Source organism: Hibiscus syriacus, unplaced genomic scaffold, assembly GCF_006381635.1.
Source record: "Hibiscus syriacus cultivar Baekdansim isolate YM2019G1 unplaced genomic scaffold, ASM638163v2 tig00110676_pilon, whole genome shotgun sequence".
In the NCBI taxonomy this organism is placed as follows: domain Eukaryota; kingdom Viridiplantae; phylum Streptophyta; class Magnoliopsida; order Malvales; family Malvaceae; genus Hibiscus; species Hibiscus syriacus.
The window spans coordinates 2,294,357-2,317,293 of NW_024062820.1; the positions used below are offsets into that span (position 1 = coordinate 2,294,357).

General features: G+C 33.4%; 2 protein-coding genes across 4 annotated transcripts in view; one reads left to right on the plus strand and one right to left on the minus strand.

The window, feature by feature from the left end:
- The window catches only part of LOC120137888 (transcription initiation factor TFIID subunit 1), a 29,541-nt gene extending 22,484 nt beyond the window's left edge, over nt 1–7,057 (plus strand). Inside the window, exons 16-21 of the mRNA XM_039153525.1 lie at nt 2,259–2,745; nt 3,117–3,322; nt 3,456–3,572; nt 3,822–3,878; nt 3,963–5,060; nt 6,026–7,057. Coding sequence (XP_039009456.1) covers nt 2,259–2,745; nt 3,117–3,322; nt 3,456–3,572; nt 3,822–3,878; nt 3,963–5,060; nt 6,026–6,382 — 2,322 coding nt within the window. The 3' untranslated portion in view covers nt 6,383–7,057. The remainder of the gene's footprint in view (nt 1–2,258; nt 2,746–3,116; nt 3,323–3,455; nt 3,573–3,821; nt 3,879–3,962; nt 5,061–6,025) is intronic.
- LOC120137889 (GTPase-activating protein gyp1-like) lies at nt 19–22,587 on the minus strand. 3 transcript variants are annotated; one of them, XM_039153527.1, is made up of 12 exons: nt 22,312–22,586; nt 21,156–21,303; nt 20,841–21,012; nt 20,198–20,268; nt 19,498–19,635; nt 19,327–19,418; nt 18,679–18,950; nt 18,043–18,128; nt 17,826–17,927; nt 17,142–17,303; nt 648–657; nt 19–30 (listed from the first exon to the last, which is right to left on the minus strand). In XM_039153527.1, exons 1-10 carry the CDS (start codon nt 22,398–22,400, stop codon nt 17,142–17,144), a joined length of 1,332 nt encoding a protein of 443 aa, XP_039009458.1. In that variant the 5' UTR covers nt 22,401–22,586; the 3' UTR covers nt 19–30; nt 648–657. The 3 variants fall into 3 exon arrangements, with proteins under 3 accessions (XP_039009458.1, XP_039009459.1, XP_039009457.1); XM_039153528.1 differs by lacking the exons at nt 19–30; nt 648–657 and having other exon boundaries at nt 16,873–17,303; nt 19,327–19,370; nt 22,312–22,587; XM_039153526.1 differs by lacking the exons at nt 19–30; nt 648–657 and having other exon boundaries at nt 16,873–17,303.
- Between the last annotated feature and the right edge of the window lie 350 nt (nt 22,588–22,937).

The window sequence follows — 22,937 nt, forward strand, 5'->3', positions numbered from 1 at the left end:
GAGTGCTATGTAGTAAGCATAATATTAGTAGTAATACTATGTCTATTAGTAAGGTCATTTCTCCAAAATCTTCTTGGAATTTGAGAAGTATTGCTAATAATTTTTTGAAGAATGATTCGGCGGGTGAGTGTCTTAGATCTTTTTCGAAGTTGCAAGTAGGCAATGGTAAGTCCATATCTTTTTGGACTGATCCATGGGTGGATGGGGTTCCTTTAAAAATTCTTTTCCCTAGAATTTTTGCACTCTCAACTAACAAATGGGGTAGGGTTGCTGATTTTGGAAGCTTTGAGTTGAATGGTTGGCAGTGGAACATTATTACTAGGAGGAATTTGTTTGATTGGGAATTGGAACAATGGTTGGATCTGATGATGAAATTAAAGGAAATAAAACTCACTGATTCGGTTGAAGATTTTCTCTCTTGGTCAGCAAGTGGTGATGGGTTATTCTCAGTGAAATCGTGCAGGAAAGCTCTTGGTAAGGAAGTTGGGGGTATTGAGTTGTGGTCAAAAGGGGTGTGGTTGGGTTTGTCTCCGCCTCGTGTAGAAGCCTTCCTATGGCAGTTAGCTCATCAGAAGGTTGCAGTTAAAATGGAGTTAGTTAAAAGAGGAATGTCCTTAGAAGAAGATATACTCTGTCCTTTTTGCAAGGAACATGAGGAATCTGTGCAACACTTATTCATTTCGTGTTTTGTAGTTTGGGAACTATGGAATAAACTGGCAAGCTTCTGGGACTTGTCTATTGTGCTACCACAGGACCCTCCTTCCTTACTTAATTCGTGGGGGAGTTTGAGGTTGAATTCATTGATTTGGAAGTTTATCCCGGGAGTCGTTTTTTGGTCTATTTGGAAAGCAAGGAATGCGATTGTGTTTGAAGGTTTAAACCTTGATAGGCTGTCTCTCTTTTTCCTTGTGAGATTTAGGTTATCTAAATGGTTCCTAGCCAAGTATCCTAAATTCCCTATTCAGGAAGATCTGCTAATTGGGGATCCATCACTAGCTGATGGTATTTCTGTTCCTAAACCTAAAGATTATTCTGTTATTGGCTGGCTTCCTCCACCTGTTGATTTCTTAAAGATGAATGTTGATGGAGCTGTTAGGTTAAATGACTCGATTGGAGGTATTGGAGGCATTTTAAGGGACTGGAATTGCTGCACTCTTTTGACTTTTTCAGAGAATATTGGTCAAGGTCCCCCACCAGTTGCAGAGTTAAAGGCTATTAAAAGAGGCATCGAAATTTTTCTAGCTTCAAGATGGTATGCTGCTAGTAGATTGGTTGTTGAGAGTGATTGTAAGTCAGCAGTGGAGTGGATTCACACCCCGTCTTTGGCACCAGTTTTCATGTTGCCTCTTGTTAGAGAAATTCTGTTGATCCTTTCTGAAAAGGTGGTTTTAATTAGGTTAATTCCAAGGTCTTGTAATGGGGAGGCAGATAGTTTAGCAAAGCAGGGGATCGGTTGATTGTATGTTTTAGTTATAGTTCATTTTCCTATGGCTGTAGGTTCTTGAAGTAGCAGAAGTTGTTAAGTCTAATGTAAAAGCATCTGCTGTATTGTTAAGTCTTATGTAATCTGGTTTGGTAATAAAATGAGGCACTCTTTTCCTCCCTCCACTACTTGATCCTTTCTATTAGGAAAGGGTCAACTATGAGGGAGGTTTTTAACGAGGCTTCCTATTCCTATCAAAAAAAAAAAAAAATCACCTTTTGTTTTATTGTTTTCTGTGTATGCTGAAATGTCAATAGTATTGGAATAAAACATTCAAGTATGAAATTTTTGAATTGTTATCAGTTCAGGAACAAAGGAAAATTTTAAATTTACTGCAAAAATATTTGAATTGATGATGTGAACATTGCAACCTTTTATCTATTTTGCTAAGGCAACAGCTTTTGCTTTCTGCATTCTCTCCTTTTTGCTTTTCTGAAGAGGAAGAAGGAGGTGTTGGGTTTTATAATATAGTTTCTAGAGAAATCTTCTTGTCAGTAAGGGAATCTAAATTTGTTGTACAAGACACAGACCATCAGTTACATCTTTTGTCCTCGTCATAACTCCTAAGTGGACCTTTATGTAACATAGGTGCTGGTCTAGTTTAAACCGAGTTCAGCTAATTTTTGCTGCCGTGATTAGATGTTTTGAACAATGTCTCTTCTGAATAAATTGGAGAAAAAATGGTTGACTTGTTTCCCTTGTAGGTTTTTACAGATCTTCTATAAATTCTTTGATTCATATATGTTGTTTCTTAACTGCTTTTTCTTTTTACCAGGTTCTTTTGAAGTTTAATGTTCCTGATGAAGTGATTGCAAAACAAACTAGGTGGCACCGTATTGCTATGATACGCAAACTTTCAAGTGAACAAGCTGCATCAGGAGTCAAGGTTGATCCAACAACTATAAGCAAGTATGCACGGGGACAGCGGATGTCCTTTCTTCAGTTACAACAGCAAACCAGGGAAAAATGTCAGGAAATATGGGATCGACAAATTCAGTCTCTTTCAGCTGTTGATGGTGAAGAAAATGAAAGTGATTCCGAGGCAAATAGTGATCTTGATTCCTTTGCTGGCGATCTAGAAATTTTGCTTGACGCAGAGGAATTTGAAGAAGGGGAAGAAGGTGATAACGATAACAAGGTTGACAAAGCAGATGCTGTTAAGGGGCTCAAGATGAGAAGACGTCCATATAAGGCTCAAGCAGAAGAAGAAATTGAAGATGAAGCTGAGGAGGCTGCTGAGTTATGCCGTTTACTCATGGATGGTATGAATTGTTTCATCCCAACAGTGTTTTCTCTTATTGCTTTTGCTGAAAAAAGGGGAAAAAATAAAAAACCTTAGTCTTATGAAGCAAATATGTTTGTAATAATTACCTATATTTCATCGGAATAACATTTATTGCTAAAATGACTATTAAATTTAACTTTTTAAATTGAGTGTTGGTTCTTTAAAGTTAGCTCAAGTCCATGTAATTTATCCAACTTTTCTTGCTTGCCTGTTAATGTTTATTTTGCACAATCCATAGTAGCGAGTCAGGAAATTTATTGTAGTGTGTTTTCCTTTTATCATCTGAATATTTTGTTGGGAGAAAGGTATTTATGATTCAAGTAATTAGCCAACTACTCTTCATGTTAGATGAGGATGACCAAAAGAAGAAAAAGAAGAAGAAAAATAAAGCTGTTGCAGAGTATACTGGGTTGACTTTTGGCTTACAACCACGTATGGGCGTTGAGAGTTTAGGTGTAAAGAAAGCAAGCATAACTCCCAAGCAGATTGTTCGTGCTGCTCAAACTAGTGGGTCATATACTACAAATGAGAATCTTGTTAAGGATTCAAAGGATGTAAGACTGGTTACCTTAATTATGAGGATTAAACATATGGCCTGTTTTGACAGATTCTGTTTAGTCTATGCAACTTTCGCCCATGTCCAAGGTGCAAAATGGTTTTAATGACCGAGGTGTTCTTTGATGGCAGATTGAAAGTAGAAGTTTTAAGGGAAGCCTGTCTGGAAAGTTGAAAGGAATGAAAAAGAATGGTATGCCCAGCACAGGACCATTAACTAAAGTCAAAATATTGGGAGACAATGTCAAGGCAAGTGGGCTCTCCCCTTCACCATTTTCCTTTTTTTATCTTCTTTTAATGGAAAGACAAGTGAGCTTGTTTATTTTTAAATACCGCCTATATCCTGTTAGATGTTGCATGAGCGTTCTTTTTGAATTTCTTTTCATTTGTATTTCAACCTGGGAAGTCCTTCAGCATTTGTTCTTTGTATGCTTGTGTTGTTTAGAACATTAGAAATCTTGTTATTCTAAACCACTTCACTTTCTTGTATTAAATCAGTTGTTCAAGGAGAAGAAATCATCAAGAGAGACTTTTGTCTGTGGAGCTTGTGGTCAGGTATGCAACTTATCAAGATAGTGTGACTCCTGAGTTTTGATTTTCTTGGAGTATATAATCAACCATTATCTTTTGGTGAACTAGCTTGGACACATGAGGACCAACAAGAACTGCCCCAAGTATGGAGAAGATCCAGAAATGCAGGTTGAAGCTACTGATATGGAAAAAACTCCAGGCAAATCAACTTCGCTGGAACCCTCGGGTCAGTCCCGGTTGAAGATGATGAAAAAGAAGCTCATAACTAAAAGTGCAACAAAGATAGCAGTTGTAGAAGCTTCAGAGGGTGAAAAATCTAGTTCAAATGCAAAAGCGCTTCCATTGAAGTTCAAATGCTCTACTGATAAGATGTCTGATAAAATTGCTTCTGGAGGCACACAAAGTTCCGACCATCCAGTCTCTTCTGACCCAGAAAATGGAACCAAATCTGCTGCAAAGGTTAATAAAATAATTATTTCAAACAGGGCTAAGCCTGATGAAATGCAAGTTGAGTTGCCCATTGTTATACGGCATCAAATGGAAGCTGAATCTCATAAGAAATCTATTGTTATAAAGCCACCAGCAAATATGGAGAGGGACCAAGTTGAACCCCATAAACCCTCTGTTGTCATTCGCCCACCAGCTGATAAAGAACAACCTCACAAAAAAATTATAATCAAGCGACCAAAGGAAATTTCTGATATGGATCAACTTAGTCAAGAGGGGGGCACTTATCCTGAGTACAGAAAAACAAAAAAGATAGTGGAATTGTCAAGCTTTGAAAAGCATGGGAAGAAGGAAAGCTTGCGATTAACGGAACCAAAAGAAAGGCGGAAAGCTAAAGGGGAGAGAAGATTGTGGGAAGAGGAAGAGAAAAGGAGAAATGTGGAGAGAATAAGAGAAGACAGGGCAAGGAAGCTCTATGAGGAAGAAATGAGACTGCTGGAAGAGCGAGAAAGATTTGCTGAGATCACAAGATACACAGAGGACATTCGAAGAGAGAGGGAGGAAGAGGAACGCCAAAAAGCTAAGAAAAAGAAGAAGAAAAAGGCTGAAATAAAAGATGATTATTTAGAAGACTACAGGACAAGAAGAAATGACAGAAGAGTGGTGGAAAGAGATCGAGGAGCAAAAAGGAAACCTGTTGAGTTAGGACGATATTCTGCAGTGTGTGTTCCTCCAACAAAGCGACGCAGAGGGGGAGAGGTAATGACATTTTTCCTTCGTTGCTTTCGTTTGTCCTGGTTCATCTTTTAATTTTTTACTCCTTTACAACTCATGATGGTACATGTGCCAAACTCTGCTGGGATCATTGAAATTGAGTTTAGGCTCATCAGACGTTGATCCTGGGGAATTATAATTGAATTTTTGTTCTTTAAGGCTGCTGTTAGTTAATTGCTTAAGATTAAAATCTCATCGTTATTTTCTTTTAGTATGTGCATAAAATATAATAGACTATAAATTATTAAATTGATAATGTAGTTGTATTAATATCTTTATAATCACAATTCTGTTTTTATAATGCACAGATGATCTGAGCCCACATATCATCATGATTCATTTATTGATATCTTCAAGTGTATATTTAAATTAAATTATTATGAAAAAAAAGGTATTGAAATATTTTATTTGAAAAGAAAAATCTATAAATTGTTGTAATAGATTTAAGAGCTTAACTTGATTGAACCATAATAAGCATAATAATTGATAGATAGTTTAGAAGGTGAGAGTCTATATTTGATGCAAATTTGTTTTCATGTTTGAATGGACGCCAAGGATATTTACATTTTTCAATGAACTGTAAAAGAAATTTATGTGCTCATTTGAAAAGAAATCTTCAATTTCTGTGAATTTTCTGTATCTTATGTTTGTAACAAGATGAGCAAGCATTGCTGCTGTCTAGCTGCTTGGCTGCATGCTTGCATGTGACTTTTGGATGATTGAACTCTTTCATGATAAGTTTTCTGATGTGCCCTGTGAAATTTTATCATCTGAGAAAAAAAGAATATGGAATGAGAAAGCTATGGAGCAGTAAGATTATGTAATGAGATAACTAAATAATTTTGGTGCATGTATATCTGCTACTAAATCTTACTTAATATGTCTTTCCTATTTACTATTAATCCTTCTAGTTCCCTGCTTATTGTATTCTTCAATTGATTGCCCTCCAGGTTGGTCTGGCCAACATCTTAGAGCGGATTGTAGAAACACTTAGAGATAATACTGAGGTGTCCTTTCTGTTCTTAAAACCAGTGTCCAAGAAGGAGGCCCCTGACTACCTGAACATTGTAAAGCACCCAATGGATTTGTCCACAATAAGGGACAAGGTTAAGAGGATGGAATACAAAGATCGAGAAGACTTTAGGCATGATGTGTGGCAGATTGCCTACAATGCTCATATCTACAATGACGGTCGTAATCCTGGTATTCCTCCTCTCGCTGATCAGCTTTTGGAGCTTTGTGACTACTTGCTGCATGAGTATGTTCATAGCTTGGATGAAGCTGAAGCAGGTATAGGGGAAGCTTAATCAAAGAACACTTGAAATCATTTATCATTTGAAAGCCAGAACCACCTAGAGAAGAGCTGTTGCTTCTCTGGATTTTAGGGGTGTCTAGGCTTTGGAAAACCATGGTAATAGAGCTTTGTATATGTGTACTTGAAACCTCGAGTGCTTGAATTGTTTCAATCATCAAAAGAAACTAGTTCATATAGGTGGGTAAGAAAAAGGATGGTGATAACCTAAGTGATATAGGTGGCTGGTAACTGATGGTTTGGACGATAAGAGATGAAAGCTTGTAGAGAACCAGATTCGTGTTGAAAGCATAGGACATCGAGGGCTAAATGTCCCTGTAGCATTCATTCGGAAACGCTTCACTTTTACTTACAATTAGCCAAGAGATGAAGCATTCCCATGAAGATATGGGGTCTCACTATCTTGAAGAGCTCCCCTCTTTTGACATCAATTATGTTGGTTTGTGGAGGAAGCCGAAGCGGGTAGGTGGAAATGCTTCAGCTGTTTACTAAACTTAGCAGTCAAAGCTCCTTTCGACATAGGTTAGTGTGATTCAAGCTTTATTTGATTTGCTAATAATAACTTATGAGGGAGAGAGAAGCTGATATATAGTGAAGAATTTTGATGCTCAATTGATAACTGTCTGTACCATAAAAATCTATGTATACTCTGATGTACTATTTTTTCCTTTTCTTTCCTTTTTATGTAGTACACAATTTTCATTCATATCTGTCAAAGTTTAGTTATTAAAAACCGTTTTTTAATCGTCATTTCTTACATGTGTAATATGCGTTTGCAGTTTTGTTAATCCCTAACGTTTTTATTTTTGAGTTTGGGTTTCATTTAAAAATTCCACATGATTATAATATGTGATCGGTTAGTTATGTTTAACTAGTAGGTAACATCATTCTAAATTTTATTTTCTCAGTTTACTTTAAAAATAAAAACAACAAAAATCTCCGAGGAATTCTTGTTATTAATCATTCTATGCCCCTCAAAGAAGCAGAAAAATGAGACCATATAATCACGTCAAATAAAATCAAAGAATCGTGTTCATCGTTTACACTTGTGCTATTAACAGAACTGCAGAATATCTCAATCTAAAAAAATAAAAGAACTTGACAATATCAAGTGATGGGTGTGTCTCTATGTTATAAACTTCCATGGGGGATGAGGGAGGTTTGCTAGTGAACAGGTCCTTTAGGACTAGGTCCCGAAGCCAACCGCTGGAGCCAACACGATATGGTTGTGGTAAACCAACGAGTAAGTATCCAAGTGGTTTACGTCGGTGAAATCTTCCGATAAAACTCTGGCCGCTTCAACACTGGCAGGGCTCAACACTGCCAGTGAGATGACAGAGATGATCAAAAGGGTACTTTGCTTTCTGCTATCTTCCCAAACATTACTCTAAACACCAGAAAAAGGTGGTTAAGAGTATCTTAACACGAATTATGATATTGTGAATGAAACAAACTATGAACGGAATGGTTCATATAGGAAAAACAAAGGTGTACAAAGTCTAGTTAGAACAGCTGAAAATATCAAACGTGAGCCTTTTAGGACCGCCTAATCGTGTTGACCCAGAATTTTTGTGCCAAGTCATAGCTATTTGGAATTTGTCAGTGGCAGATACAGTTTTCATTTCAGATTTCCTTGTTTCATGTTTGACCCTTTTGTTTCATTGATTGGATTGTAGAGCCTATGAAGGCTACTTTTGTTATTTTGAGAAAAAGATAGGGTCAGAATTGGGATTCAGTTGAGACTTGAGAAATTTAATAAAGGCCCCAAAGTTGGAAATATTGAAATCGACCAAAATTTCGTTGGTTGGTTGGTTGGCTAGTGCTTCGGCAAAATGACAACAGAAATAAATCACTGTTTATTTAAAATAGGATAAACTACGTATATAGTATCTAAATTATCAGTTTTGGTTTGTTTTAGTATTTAAACTTTTATTTTTTTAAAATCATACATAATATTTAGTTTTCATTTCATTTTAGTATACCACTGTTAAAAACCTAATGCGTTTAGCATCTAAACTATCAGTTTTGATCCGTTTTAGTCCATAAACTTTTTATAAAAAAAATCAAAACTTAATATTAAATTTTGAACATGATACTAAAATAAAACAAAAATTAAAGTTTTTAACGGCGAATTATTAAAATGAAATAAAAACTAAACTTCATATATTGTTTTGAAAAAAAAAAATAAAGTTTAAGTACTAAAATTGACTAAAACTGATAGTCGAGATCCTAAACGTGTGATTTACCCATTTATATATTATATGTGAAAGTGTTGAATTTGACTGTTGAGATCTTCATCAATGTTAGTTTATTTTTAAATAACTAAAATGAATTAATTGATAATAAAAAATTATAAACTTTTTATCTTTAATTAAAGTGAAAAATCAAATCATTTGTCATATTTTAATTCGATTATTAATTCGATTTCAACTAATAAAGAATATTAAATAAATTTTAAAAGTGAATTAAGATTTATTTATTTATTTGTTGATTTGATCCACCTACCCTTACATAAAATTATATTTCAAAGTATTGGAAATAATTAATGTAAAAATTATTTGGTACAATACATTAAACATATGTGAGTATATCAAGCATAGCATTCTTAAGGAATTGTATGAATTTTTATTTTCCTATTTTTGAAATGAAATTATACTCCTTGAAAATAATTTTTTTTTATTATAGGGATATATTTTTATATTCTTTAGATAAATATAAATGTCAGAATTTAAACTTATTTAAGATAAATTAATATAAATATTTTTACCACTCGACTAATAAAATCGATTAGTGATATATATTGTTCTATTTTTTATCCGAACAATAATATTATTAAGAAATATAAATTATTTGGTCGCATTAACTTATAAATTCTTTTAAGTTCGAGTCGAACCTATCAACTATGTATAATATATGTATATCACATATAAAAAAATAAAGAAATATATATATACTTCTGTATATTATATATGGTTGTAGATAACCGATTAAATTGGAATCGGTTAGTACCACAACATTATAAATATTTCTAATTAAATTTAAATAAATACTTTATTCCGAATATTCAGCCCTAACATTATCTTCTTTATTCCGAATGGCAACTTTGGTCATAAAGAAGAAAAACTTTATCATTTGTAGATTTACATTTGCACGTATATATTAGTTCTATGTGCAATATGCTGAAGCTGCATTACACAACTTGAACCTACCTATAATCAAAGAAATAAAATAAAACAATAATATAACTCTCAACCAAGCTACCTTAAAGGAATTATTGTTATTCCTTGAAGTCTCGGGTTCGAGCACCAAGAATTTTAGGGTGTGAGCGTACGATCTCAAATGATTAAGAGTTATATCTTTAAACAGTTCTGCCTCTTATACTTGCCCCATATTAAAAAAAAAAACTTTCTTCTGTTCTGAATATTGATCCATAACTGGATTTGCAGACATCTAGTGACCAGGTCCTCTAGGACTGGGACCAGAAGCCAACCGCACGAGCCGGCACGACATGGTGAGCTTGGCCTTCTCGTACACCGACGAGTACGTTTCCAAATGATTGGCTCTTGCAAAATCCTCACCTAAAACTCTCGTCGCCTCCACTCCACCATGGTTCAGAATGGCCGTTGAGATGACCAAAATGATCAAAAGGCTGCTTAATTTTCTGCTATTCATCTTTGAGAAACACTGTTTTTTGTTTCTCCAAACTATAACTTTCTTTCTTTTTGTATTTACTGAAAGCTAGTTTGAACTTTGAATGCTGTTGTATGAAGCATGGAAGCGAAATGGGGTGTGCGTGTGTGTATTATAGGCAAGGCTGATAGAGTTGGACTCCAGTAAAATGGTTTAAATAATATTGGTTTAGGGTTTTGGCAGTTGGCTTTTTGAGAGGGTGCTTGTTGACCATGGAATTTTGAAAAAAAGTCATGCACGCAGTTTAGGGTAAATTTTACGTTTAGTATCTAAACTATCAGTTTTCGTTTTAATACCTAAACTTTTAATTTTTTTAAAATGCATGCATAACATTTAGTTTTTATAAAACATACAAAAACTAATAGTTTAGGTACTAAACACATACTTTACCCTAATTAATATGATTTTTAAATAACTAAATTATAAGATTTTTTAAATAACTAAATTGAGTTAATTGATAATAAAAAATTATAAGATTTTTATCCAAACAATAATATTATTAAGAAATACAAATTATGTGGTCACATTAATTTATAAATTTTTTTAACTTCGAGTTAAGTCTCTCGACTCTATATGATATATGTATATCACAAATAAAAAATATGAAAAAATATATATGTATGTATATTAATGTATATGGTTATAGATAACCATTTAAATTGAAATCAATTAGTACCCTAATATTATAAATATTTATAATTAAATTTAAATAGATACTCGAATAACTCGACTTAACTTGAATTTTATAAACTCGACTCAACTAAAAAACATTCAAATAAAGTTAAAGTTATAATAAAATAGAACTCTTCAATTTAACTAACTCGAAATTTGTTGACGTGAGTCAACCGAATATTCAGCCCTAAAACTATCTTCTTTATTCCGAATGGCAACTTCTGTCGTAAGAAGAAAAACTTTATCACTTGTAGATTTACATTTGCACATATATATAGTTCTATGTGCAATATGCTGAAGCTGCATTATACAACTTGAACCTACCTATAATCAAAGAAAGAAAATAAAACAATAATATAACTCTCAACCAAACCCCTCGGTATCTAGCAAAAAAATTGTTGTTATTTATTTAGGTCTTGTATTCGAGCATCAGGAATATCAGGAATACGAGCGTTCAATCTCAAATTATTGAGAGCTATCTTTAAACAATATTGCCTTATATTTACCCCATATTAAAAAAAAACTTCCTTCTAGTCTGAATATTGATCCTTAACTGGATTTGCAGACATCTAGTGACCAGGTCCTCTAGGACTGGGACCAGAAGCCAACCGCTCGAGCCAGCACGACATGGTGAACTTGGCCTTCTCGTACACCGACGAGTACGTATCCAAATGATTGGCTCTTGCAAAATCCTCACCTAAAACTCTCGTCGCCTCCACTCCACCATGGCTCAAAATGGCCACTGAGATGACCAAAATGATCAAAAGGCTGCTTAATTTTCTGCTGTTCATCTTTGAGAAAGACTGTTTTTTCTCCAACTGAAAGCTCAAACTGTAACTTTCTTTCTTTTTGTATTTCCTGGAAGCTATAGTTATGAACGTTTTTGTTGTTGGTGTATGAAGCATGGAAGCGAAATGGGGTATATATAGGCAAGGTTTCTAGAATTGGACTAGAGTACGTAAAATGGTTTGAATATATTGGCCTGGGTTTTCTCAGTTGGCTTTTTAAGAGATTTCGTGTTGACCATGGAGTTTTGAAAAAGTCATACACGCATACAATGGAAAAGAAAACAAAAACTAGGTGTATTTCTTACACGTGATAGTTTGCTATATTGATGTGACGATCCATACGTGAAAGATGATGTGATATGACGTAATTTACCCAAGAAAAACTATGTGAAAATGGGGCTTGGTATATGGTTTTTGCTAGGAAGGAAGATGTAAAAGGTTTAGGGTTTTGAATGTGTCAAAGCATGAGTTGTTTGAACGATTGGGAGTTTGAGCAATGAAGATTATCTTTGAAGATTGAGGCTTGAATGTCAATATTTGAAACTTTTATTTTACTACTCATTACGCTTTTTGGTTTTATCAAACAAAATAGAAGTTCACATGGACGCAGCGAGAATTCTAATTTAAGGGCCAAGGTATATCTAACAATATAAAATGAGAGGGACAAAATCAAAATAAATTAAAATTTGGAGGCAAAATAAAAATAAACCAAAATTTAAAGATCTAAATACATGTTTTCCCTATATATTTTTGAATAATAAAAAACTAGGGTACACATGGCTCCTCTCTGGAAGTCCAAGCTGGTTTTGAAATTTTCTGTGAGTTAAGCTTCCGATGGACACGTTATTTTATGTTTAAGAGACAAACTTTTAAAATTTTAAGAGTGAATGAAATTAAATTTTTTTAAAGGTTCTAATAAATTATCAATAAAAAATACGAAAAGTATATAAAATAGCAAAATTTTAACTATTTTTTATACATTTGGTGTGAATATAAGGGGTAATATATGTTCAAAGACCCTTAACAGATTTGTAATGAATGTTCATACTCCTATCGATGTTCGAACTCAGGACCTATAGCGAGAAAAAAAAAATTCTTAATCACTGAAATCACTTTGTTGATGCAAAATTTTAAGCTACTGAACTATGAACAGTGGTCTCATAACAAGCAATATTGAGAATTTTGGACTTTAATACCTATGATACATGTAACATGATTGGTCGCTTAATTTTATATCATACTTTATAATAGTATTATACATTATATATATCAACAATTAAGATTTTAATTCAACAGAACATGTTCTTCCAGTTGAGACCTCTCCTTTGTCAGACTCGTATTTGGGCATGATAAGAGGGGCACTTGCCCAGAGCCCAAAATTATAGAATTTATATATAAATAAAAAATAAAAAATTATTTATTTAGTCATCTATCTATCTATTATTTTATTTTTGTTTTGATTATTTAATTTTTTTTCTTTAAAATTATACTTAATATTACATTTTAATTTTATTGGTTATCCATCGTTAAAAATTCAACAATGATATTGATAATTTTAAAATTATTTTTCGTTTTACATTAAAATTATACTTCTTATTTTATTTTTGGCTATTAGGGGTGCACTGAGCAATTAATTGTTCAGGTGTGGAGATTTGAGAGCTTACGGGAGAAGAAAGGTAAAGGACAGAAAAGAAAATAAGAAATGAAAGAATGGTAGGCGCACGTGGTTTTGGAGATTGTTAATAGAAATGGTCTGGGTTTAGGAGAGAGATTGGAAGCTTGGATTAATAGTTAGTAAGTCCGAATTCAGGGATAACGAGGTCCTAGATAGTTCACTATTTTTGAAAAAGATATGTTTTGGGTTTGTTGACGTAATGAACGTGTTTTTGGATTCGTTTCATCAAATTCGAACCCGTTAAATTATTTTTCAGCGTTTTACCTTTTAATTCGATTTGATTATCACGTTTAAGTTCTACTTCTGATGCAATTTGTGTTACCATGCATCCGATATATTATGGGACGTTAAAATCAAGTTCAATGGCAGTCGAATGGAATTTAAATGGTAGATCGATATAACACAAAAATTTAGGTAATACTTTACTACCCTATGCATGTTTTATGATACATGTTGGTAACTGATTAATGCATATGATATGATTGAATCAAAGAAAATGACTAAAATGCCCTTAGACCTCAAAATGGTCGAAATACCCTTTAGCTCAGAAGTGACTAAAATAACTTCGAGTATTAAAATATTGTAAACACCCTCATGACCTAAAAATAAGTGGATGTCAATGGATAGATTCTGGAAACACATCTTTGGAGCACGACCCAAACACATCGGTTATTTTGGATACTATTGCAATAAAAAATCTATTAAACATCATTGGAATACATGTTCGTCTTCTGAAGATTTGTTCAATGTTGATTCTACAAGAGATCCGTTCAGCTAGTGTAGTCGGTACTAAGAGGTGAATATTCGTGAAAGATCTCGATCTGAATGATTGACAAGTATCCCATTGTTGGGATATGAGTAGTCTAATCTGACTCAAAATTCTGATAAATGGATATAAATCTTGGATACTCTAAATCATCGTTTTAATTGGATTAAGTTAATAAGATTCCTTCATGAATCAAAATATATAAATTGCCCCTGGTAGTTTGAATGATGATTTTTTTATATCTGAATATTAAATACTTCTAATGTAAAGGTTCCTGAATATCTTTCGGATGCACCCAAATTCTAAATGGTCCTGAATCATTTTCTAAATGTTTGATGAGATATGTTAGTAACCGAACCCTTGTAATAGGGACCTCGATTCTGAAATTGATCAATGTATATAAGTTTTATATTTTCCCTTCTTGATAAATATCAAGTGCATCTAAAAAATATATGAATCCTCTAATGTATTCCCTGCGTACTAAATGACCATTTATTTGTATTGAAATTACGCATTGATATATAGTTAATTTACAATGGTTTTTACTGATGGATATATTGATTTATTGGTTACCGTTTATAAACTATGGTTGCCTAAATTATGCTCTCTGGTTGCTTATTTTACTAAAAAAAGTAATATGCCTGATTTATGAATCATAAAATTATTGTTTACTACCTGAACTACTTTATTGGGATACTTTCTGGGTATGATCTAGAGTATGGAGATTCATCTCTTATCAAGTTAGTAAATTCTTACAGACCTAAGGTGACTCTTAGGTAGGCTCTTAGGCCCCGAGGTGTACTCTCTTGGGTAGGCTCTAAAACCCCAAGACACTTCCTTATGTTGGCTCTTATACTCGATGGGTATATGATAAGTCCTTATAGATGCAGTTCTAGAGGATTACAATTTGGTGTACGGATGAAGAGGAATTATGTGATTTAAATAAATTTCATTGTCACTTTTACGAGATTCTACAAGATCATGATGTTGATATTACATTTTACTGCTCAATCTAATTTTTACTGGGGTACTATCTGGGTAGAATTATAGAGTACAAAGGTTCAACTCTGATTAAACTAATAAATCCGTACGGACCTAAGGTGACCCTTGGGTAGACTCTTAGGCCCTGAGATATTCCCTTCGGTAAGCTCTTAGGCCCCAAGGTACTCCTTGGGTAGGCTCTAAAGCCTAATGCATTCCCTTAGGTTGACTCTTACGTCCAATGAGACAAAATAAGTCCTTATGGATACAATTATGAGGAACTACATATCGGTATACGGGTGATGGGTAATCCTGTGTTTTTAAAAATATGTTTTACTGAAATAAACTACTATTATATTTAAACTATGATTTTATTTATTCTGGTTTTATGGGAACACACTAAACGTCATATTCTGATTTTCTGAATATGTTCCTCTAAACATTTCCTTTGAACTGTAAGCTCCCTCTCTATTACCAGAAGAAATATCAGTGAAACCTCAGTTCATCACAAAAGCCTTTAGATGTTTGAATCAATAAGGAAAATTTTATGTTGTACCATATATTTGCTTGTCCTCTAACATTCATATGGTAGTATTGTATTACTGAGCTTCCCAAAGCTCACTTTGTTATTTACCATTTCAGGTTAAAAATCGATCTTGTGCGGCTATTGACATCAATATGGGAGTTCCTTCGGCACTACTTGAGAGTACGATACATATGTAATTAGGGTCATATAGGTCACATTTGTTCTTTAAATTGAGACGCTATTGAATTCTATTTTAATATGTAAATAATTTTTCTGAAGTTGTGTTTTTATTTCTAAATTGTTTTACGGTTTGAAAAGGGTTAATAAAAGTTTTAATTTTTATTGATTTTTATGGTGGGTCGTTCTGATGGCCCTAATGTGATACCCCATATCGAATCAAGTTACCTGTATCGGTTTGATGGTATTACAACCCCTAATTTTTCTATTTTATTGCTTATTTATATAATTTAACCCTTGAATTTTCTTTAATTTTAGTGTTTTATCTTTGCAATTGAGGTCCTTAATTTTTGTAATCCTACATTTTATCTTTATAATTGAGGCCCTTAATTTTTTTCAATCCCATTTTTTATATTTATGATTGATAATCCTAAGATTTTTAATCTCGTTTTGTACCTTTATAATTAAGTTCCTGATTTTTTTAATCACTTTTACCTTTATAATTGAAGCCTTTAATTTTTTCAATCTCATTTTTTACTTATATAATTTAGGCCCCTAATTTTTTTTAATCTCACTTTTTACCTTTAAAATTAAGGTACTATTTTTTAATCTCGCTTTTTTACTTTTATAATTGAGGTCCCTAATTTTTTCAATCATATTTTTTACTTTTATAGTTTAAGCTCCTAATTTAATCATTTTTATATGATTTATTAACGTAATGTTAAATTAATTATTCAAAGTATTAGAATATACTTTCGTTTTATAAAGGTCTATATTTTAGTTTCGCTCAGGGTCCCGAAAATGTATGATATAGCTCTGTATTTATTAGATAATTTATTTTACGTAATGAAAAAATAATTTACAAACAAATATATTTTTTTTCTTACTCTTACAATTTAATTTTTTTCAATACATATTATTAGAGGCCTAATTTTTATATTCGTCCAGGCAAATAAAATCTTAGAAATGGGTCTATCCTTTGTGTTGATCAAAAGAAGAGGAAAAAGGAAAAAAAATAAAAACTAGGGTTGAGGTTAACTTGTTTTTTCCCAAGTGAATATCTTTTCATTTTTTATCATTTATCTTATCCATTTAATTTCATTCATCTAACGGTTCTAAATCTGTGTAAAAGTAAAAAAAAATTACAGTGTGTAATATGATCCCATCCTAAGAACATGAGAACTTAAAAAAAACAAAAGAAAATGCTTGAGTCAAACACATAGACCTATCAAAGCTCACAGCATAGGTCCAAATTGTGAACATTAGTTATACAAGTGCCCTTCCTTAAGTTCAAGTAGATGTACAAAGGAATGTTCGTTTGGTATTACAAATATGAGACATTAGAAGCCAAAATACAAAGAAATAACATTTCTAGGCTTCTACCAAAACAAAAACCTGAGCATTAATTGCTCGATTAAACCACCATTTGATCATAATATATATATATCAATAAAATAGTAAAAATGAAATGTGGGGGGTTCAGCTAGCCAAGTGACTGGGAGAATTGTTAAACATACTGTGCCACATATATGCCCTGGAAAGCACAATTTCAAGCTCTTGATATGTCCAGTTGTGAGTTGGAAGGTGTTGAAGGAACATCACCAATTCCTGGAAATCAAGCTTCTTAAGTGTGTCTGACCACTGAAATTGTACAATAAAATCGATCATCGGTTAGCTTCTGTACTTGATAAGATTATGAATAATCATAAAGGGGGCACAAATTTGTCGAGGCATCCGCTGTCGGGGAAAAGAATCAGTTGAAGTTTGCAAATTGCAGAAGCAAATGTCATCAGCAGAGTCCGTAAGGAGTCGAATGAAATAATCCAAACAATGCAGAGGAAAATAACAAAAAGAATGCAGTCATAACAATCCTGGAAAACAGGCTCTTATGTCTATGAATAAAGCCGTGTGAGATGCCGTCTTTCAGTCTCAATGTAATTGTTCCAACAGCTTCTTCACCTTCAGCCGTCATTATGTTTTGGACCAAAGAAATAGTTACTCATTTCCTTTCGGATAAGAAAAAAGCGTAAATTAAGAAGAAAAAGAAGACATCTTTTCATTTGAACAACTATTGCAGCTATATCGCTTAAAGATTCCAGAAATGCATGCAGGCTAAGATGAAGTGAATTATATTCGTAGAAAGGAAGTTAAAGCACAGCTCACCGTTAAAAGAAAACTGGCAAAAAAGTACACAAGAAAATCAGGAAGTGCATCGCCTTCAGCAAGATACGTATCCCATAGACGGGTTACTAGATCGAAAGGAATCTGTTAAACAAAAATAAAAGTATGACCAGTTTGTCAATTAACCGTAAAAAAATTGCAAAATGCAGGATAATTAGACAGTTTAAGTAATGGATTGGATGGTAGGATTAAACTTTACCTCACGTATCAGTAGACAGTTGAACCAACGAAAAGCAAATTGAAGAAACTCAAGTCCTTGGTTCTCCACATGTCTAGAAACAGGTTCTTGTACAAATTAACAAAACAAAGTGGTTAATATGAGAAAGAAATTAGAACGTATAAAAGGAAACATAATTTTAAGTTATGCTGTTTTAACTCTTCATTTTTCATAAAGTACCCATGTTTGATGCATAGGAGGACATGGATATGGGGATATGACTGAGTATTACCCTCCAAGGATCCTCTAAATACAAGGAAAAGCTTTAGAAGAAAAAATATAAGCTTTAAACATTCGCATGTCAAACACAGACACATATCTGCCATTCATACCCGAGTCCAAGTAACATAGATTTTTAGTAAATAAAAGAAGCACACGACATAAAGGCATGCACAAGAAAACGTCTATACTAAATAAAACCATTTCCCTTTCTCCGTATGAGTAAGAAAATGAGGGGGCCTGTACATACATAATACAACCTTTAGCTTTCCATATAAGAATCACTAAAATATCTGCACATAGATGAAGACTTAAATTTCCTACATGAAGCAAAAGGTGGTTGAATTCATGAACAAAAAAAATGCTAGAGAGAGAACTGACTGCCCCTAAAGAGATTACCATCAATTCGCCGAACCAATTCCTTCAGCTTGAATACAAGCCTCTGGATTCCTGGTTGAGCAAAGGTGTAATGGTCTTGCATCCCATCAAGAAACTGTGACAAGCACCAATAACAGTCGGCTTCTATGTTGGTGATATTCGCCGAAGATAAATCAGAGATTGACCAACTATCTATGCTCCCGTCTAAATACTCTGATAAGAAGACAACCAGAAAGGGTGTAACTATATCATTTATCCCCTGCACATATCCACTTGCAGGATGCCGAATGGCCCTATACATGAAGTTGAGGGAAAAAATCATTATTCCAAAACAACACATGGGATCTCACAGCATCTTAAATTGCAAACATTACATTTTATAAGAAGCCATCAATAAATATGGACTCACCAATGGAAATAATACATGTTGAGAAAAAAATCATTACTCCAAAACAACACATGGGATCTCACACATCTTAAATAGCAAACATTACATGTTATAAGAAGCCATCAATAAATTTGGACTCACCAATGGAAATAATACATGTTGAGAAAAAAATCATTACTCCAAAACGACACATGGGATCTCACACATCTTAAATTGCAAACATTACATGTTATAAGAAGCCATCAATAAATTTGGACTCATCAATGTAAATAATACCTTACCATGTATAAAGAATGCGCTCCAAGGACTTTTGAACTTGTGCTTGCTGAAAGAAGGCAACATCAGGTACAGTTCTAGGACAATCAACAGAAATCTAACGAACCGAATAAAGGCAATTGTTAATAATCAGACATAGAAGGCTGAAATTTGAATTCAGTATGGGTTAAAGGTACCTGACGAAGCATATTGATCTCATCATCTGAACGGTCAGTCTCTGGAATGTCATAAAATTGAGCAACACAATCAAGATATTCAATGCGTTTCCTCCTTAGAACTCCCTCCCTTCTATCTGAATTAGGTGGTGCATATCCCTGTTGTCATTTCATACTTTCATTTCAAACAAGCAACCAAAATTTAATAAAAATAACCATGTCCCTTAGATGACTCATTTGTTAAGCCTGAATATAAAATATTAGGCATATAGGCTTCTTTATGCATGCTCTAAACAGTGGCCAGATTGGTTTCATGTATGGGAATAGAAAGCCAAAAAAGTATATACAAAAAGTACAAAACCAACAACCTTAAGAGGCATTGCATATATTGGCCAAAAAGAAAGAAAAAAAAAGGAAGACGTTGTAGACTGGAATGACAAACTAAAACCAATAGCTCCTAAAAAGAAACATCTGACACTAAAAGTGGCCTACTACGTTCAGATAATGATGTGATCTTTTTCTTTCTTTCTTTATTTATTTTTGGTGGGGGGGGGGGCGTATAATAGCAGTAAGTCAATAGAATTGGTATGATTTCAACCATAATAGGCCAACATAAGAAATATCAGTCTTTGTAGAAAAGAAGATGAACAAATTGGTTCACATACAGTTCCAGTCCTCCTGATGCCTAAAATTGACAGTTTCATTAGATCATCAAGCTTACCAGAAGAAGTCTCCATACATCAGGGCGCATGTAAGGTGGAATACCACTCCAAGCTAGTTCACGTAATCTCTCTGCACAAGAAACTCATGATCAAGTCACACTATGATACTAATAATAAAAGGATTGTTAAACTAGAACTCAGAAAAGTAAGGGAACAGAAAAGACCACGTTATCTATCAAACTAAGAAAGTGACAATAAGTGTCAAATGAAAATAAATGTTCATACAAATTAACACGTACAAAAGTGCATATAAGATATCAAAAAACAGAAAGAGTATGGCCCATACATTAGAGTGCAGAATATTGATGTCAGGCCAAAGCGGTATTTTGTTTCTTTCTAACATGACAGGAAATGTAGGCATATCAACACCAAAGTAGTATTTTTTTTATCAAATATGATTGAAGATATGTGATTTCATATCTTGTAGGTAGTGGTGAGCGTTTGATCAAGTTGAGGAAAAAAATTCGAGTTATTAGAGTTAACGAGTCCAATTTTACAACTCAAAGTTGAAATTTTTTCGAGTCGAGTTTATAAAATTTGAATCAAGTTGAATTTTTGCTTAACTTTAATTGTAAATATTTATAATATTATGATATTATTTGATTGTAAACTCATCCTGAAGTAACAAAATAGACATAATACCTATTATGACCATTTCCCGTGAGAGCTCTTTCGTGAACTTCAAAACCCTTGCAGAATCTGTAGATCTTGAACCCATTGCAGACTTGACTTCTCTAGCAGCATGCTCGATGTTTGAGGTTGAGGCTCTTAACTTATTAACAGTTATATCAATACCTGTATTTCTGACACCTTCCTATATGAAAAGAAAGTTGGTTGGTTAACAATATTTCTGACTTTTAAAGAATTAAAACCCACACTACTGATACAATAATTAATTTTGGTACTGTAGTAATACAATAACTATTGTACACAATACATAGTCACTCTCAACATCACCTCCAAGTATTTGTCCACGTCATTACTTCTGCCAGCATCATTCTGAGAATAACTTCTTTGATATTGTTTCTGTATGCCTGATTTGTCCGATGATTCCAACCTTCTGGTCAATAATACTTTGCCAGGAATGTTGCGACCCTTAAGTAACCTTATTAAAAGGCATAAAAGAAAATTATTTGCACTCAACTCAATAATTGTGAGAGACATAAGTCCATGAAGCAAAGAAATATTGGGTGAACATTCCATGGACACGAAAGTGGACTAGTTACGCAATTTATTATTACATACTCTTAGATAAAGGTATGGTTCGAAATTGACAAAAACGGTAAACAGGGGTAGTTGCATTTCTATTAAAAATAAAAAGTAGAAAACACCAGGAGTTTGCTAACACTCATAAAAGCCACATGGAGGAGCTAATAGAGGTGACATAATAAGAAAAGCCAACCTTACCGAAGAGGAAGCCTTTTTCGCCAATCCTCTTTAAAGTTTAAACTCAGACAGAGTTCATTAAGCAAAACAACATTGCAGCCCATGTTATCATTGATCTCTTTCCAATTTGTACTCAGAAATCCAAGCTCACTAGTCAGCACATCAAAACACATAGAACATCCTTTAGGAACTTCCCAATTCCCAGGTGCATAACGGCCTTTACCAGAAAACCCAGGCTAAATGAAATGGAATAACCTCTTTTTATTCCTAGTAATTCCTATGTTTCTCTAACCACAATGCCATAATCAAATAACAGCATACACCAAAATAAAGGCATGCAGAGGGAAAAATATTTCAAACACAGAGAATCATCTTCAATGATAAATAGAAACCGGGATCACGCAACCAAGCAGAAATTGAGGGATCTGAATTAAATCACCGAAAGGGTCCTTAAATCTGAGTGCAAACTTCAACAATTTATACCCAATAAAAAGAAATGAAAAGGTATGGGAAATAAAAATTTCTCCACGAAAAGGAAAATCCTTCCACATGACAAGATAACTGGAATTGAAATTCGAAAGATCCGAACACATTTCTCAAAAGTGTATCTAAATCCAATTGCAGAAAAACACAAGTAGGAGAATCCAGATTCGAAACATTGAGGAACAGGAGAAAAAACAGAAAACATAGGAAGAAAGGAATAGGAATATAGTTAAAAAGGAGGTACCCTTGGACATTTCTGAGGGTTTGGCTGAATCTGGAATCAAGTCTTTCTTTCTTAGGCTGATCTGCTTCTCCTTTGATGTTGGCTTTCATGGTTTTGTTTCGATGACCAGAGCATGCTCTGTTTCTTTTCTTTCCTTTGTTTGTGGCTCTATTTTTTCACTTTTACTACAAATTCTTCTTGTTTGATGCTCCTTTTTCTTCTTTGAATCTCATGTTTTTCCTACGGGGAAGAAGCTTAAGAAAACATGAAGAACTAACATTGCCTAACAACAAAATGATTTATATATTACATTACACTTATTTACACTATATTTTATAATTGAAAAATCGGATTAGAAATCACATAAGTTTTATCTAGATCAACGTGATATTTTTAAAAAGAAAAATAATGATGATTTGATATTGTTTTTTTTTACCAATATCAACATTAATTTTTGTAGGTAAAGTATATAAATAGTCTAACGATTATAGATTAATTTTTATTAAGTCTATCAACTATTAAAAGTTATAAAATGATCATTCGACTATATAGTATTATTTTGTTAAGTCATTCAATTATTAAAAGTTATAAAATGATCATTTAAGTATTCATTTTGTTCTAAACTCGTCAATTTTTTGTTAAAAAAA

Bases quoted from the DNA above. Each gene is read 5' to 3' on its own strand.
- LOC120137889 (XM_039153527.1), bottom strand. From the start codon at position 22,400: ATGAAAGCCAACATCAAAGGAGAAGCAGATCAGCCTAAGAAAGAAAGA. The intron at 21,013-21,155 runs GTGATGTTGAGA...CTTTTCATATAG, and splicing joins ACGTGGACAAATACTTGGAG to GAAGGTGTCAGAAATACAGG. The intron at 18,129-18,678 runs GTAATCTCTTTA...AATTTGTACAAG, and splicing joins ATTGGTTCGGCGAATTGATG to AACCTGTTTCTAGACATGTG.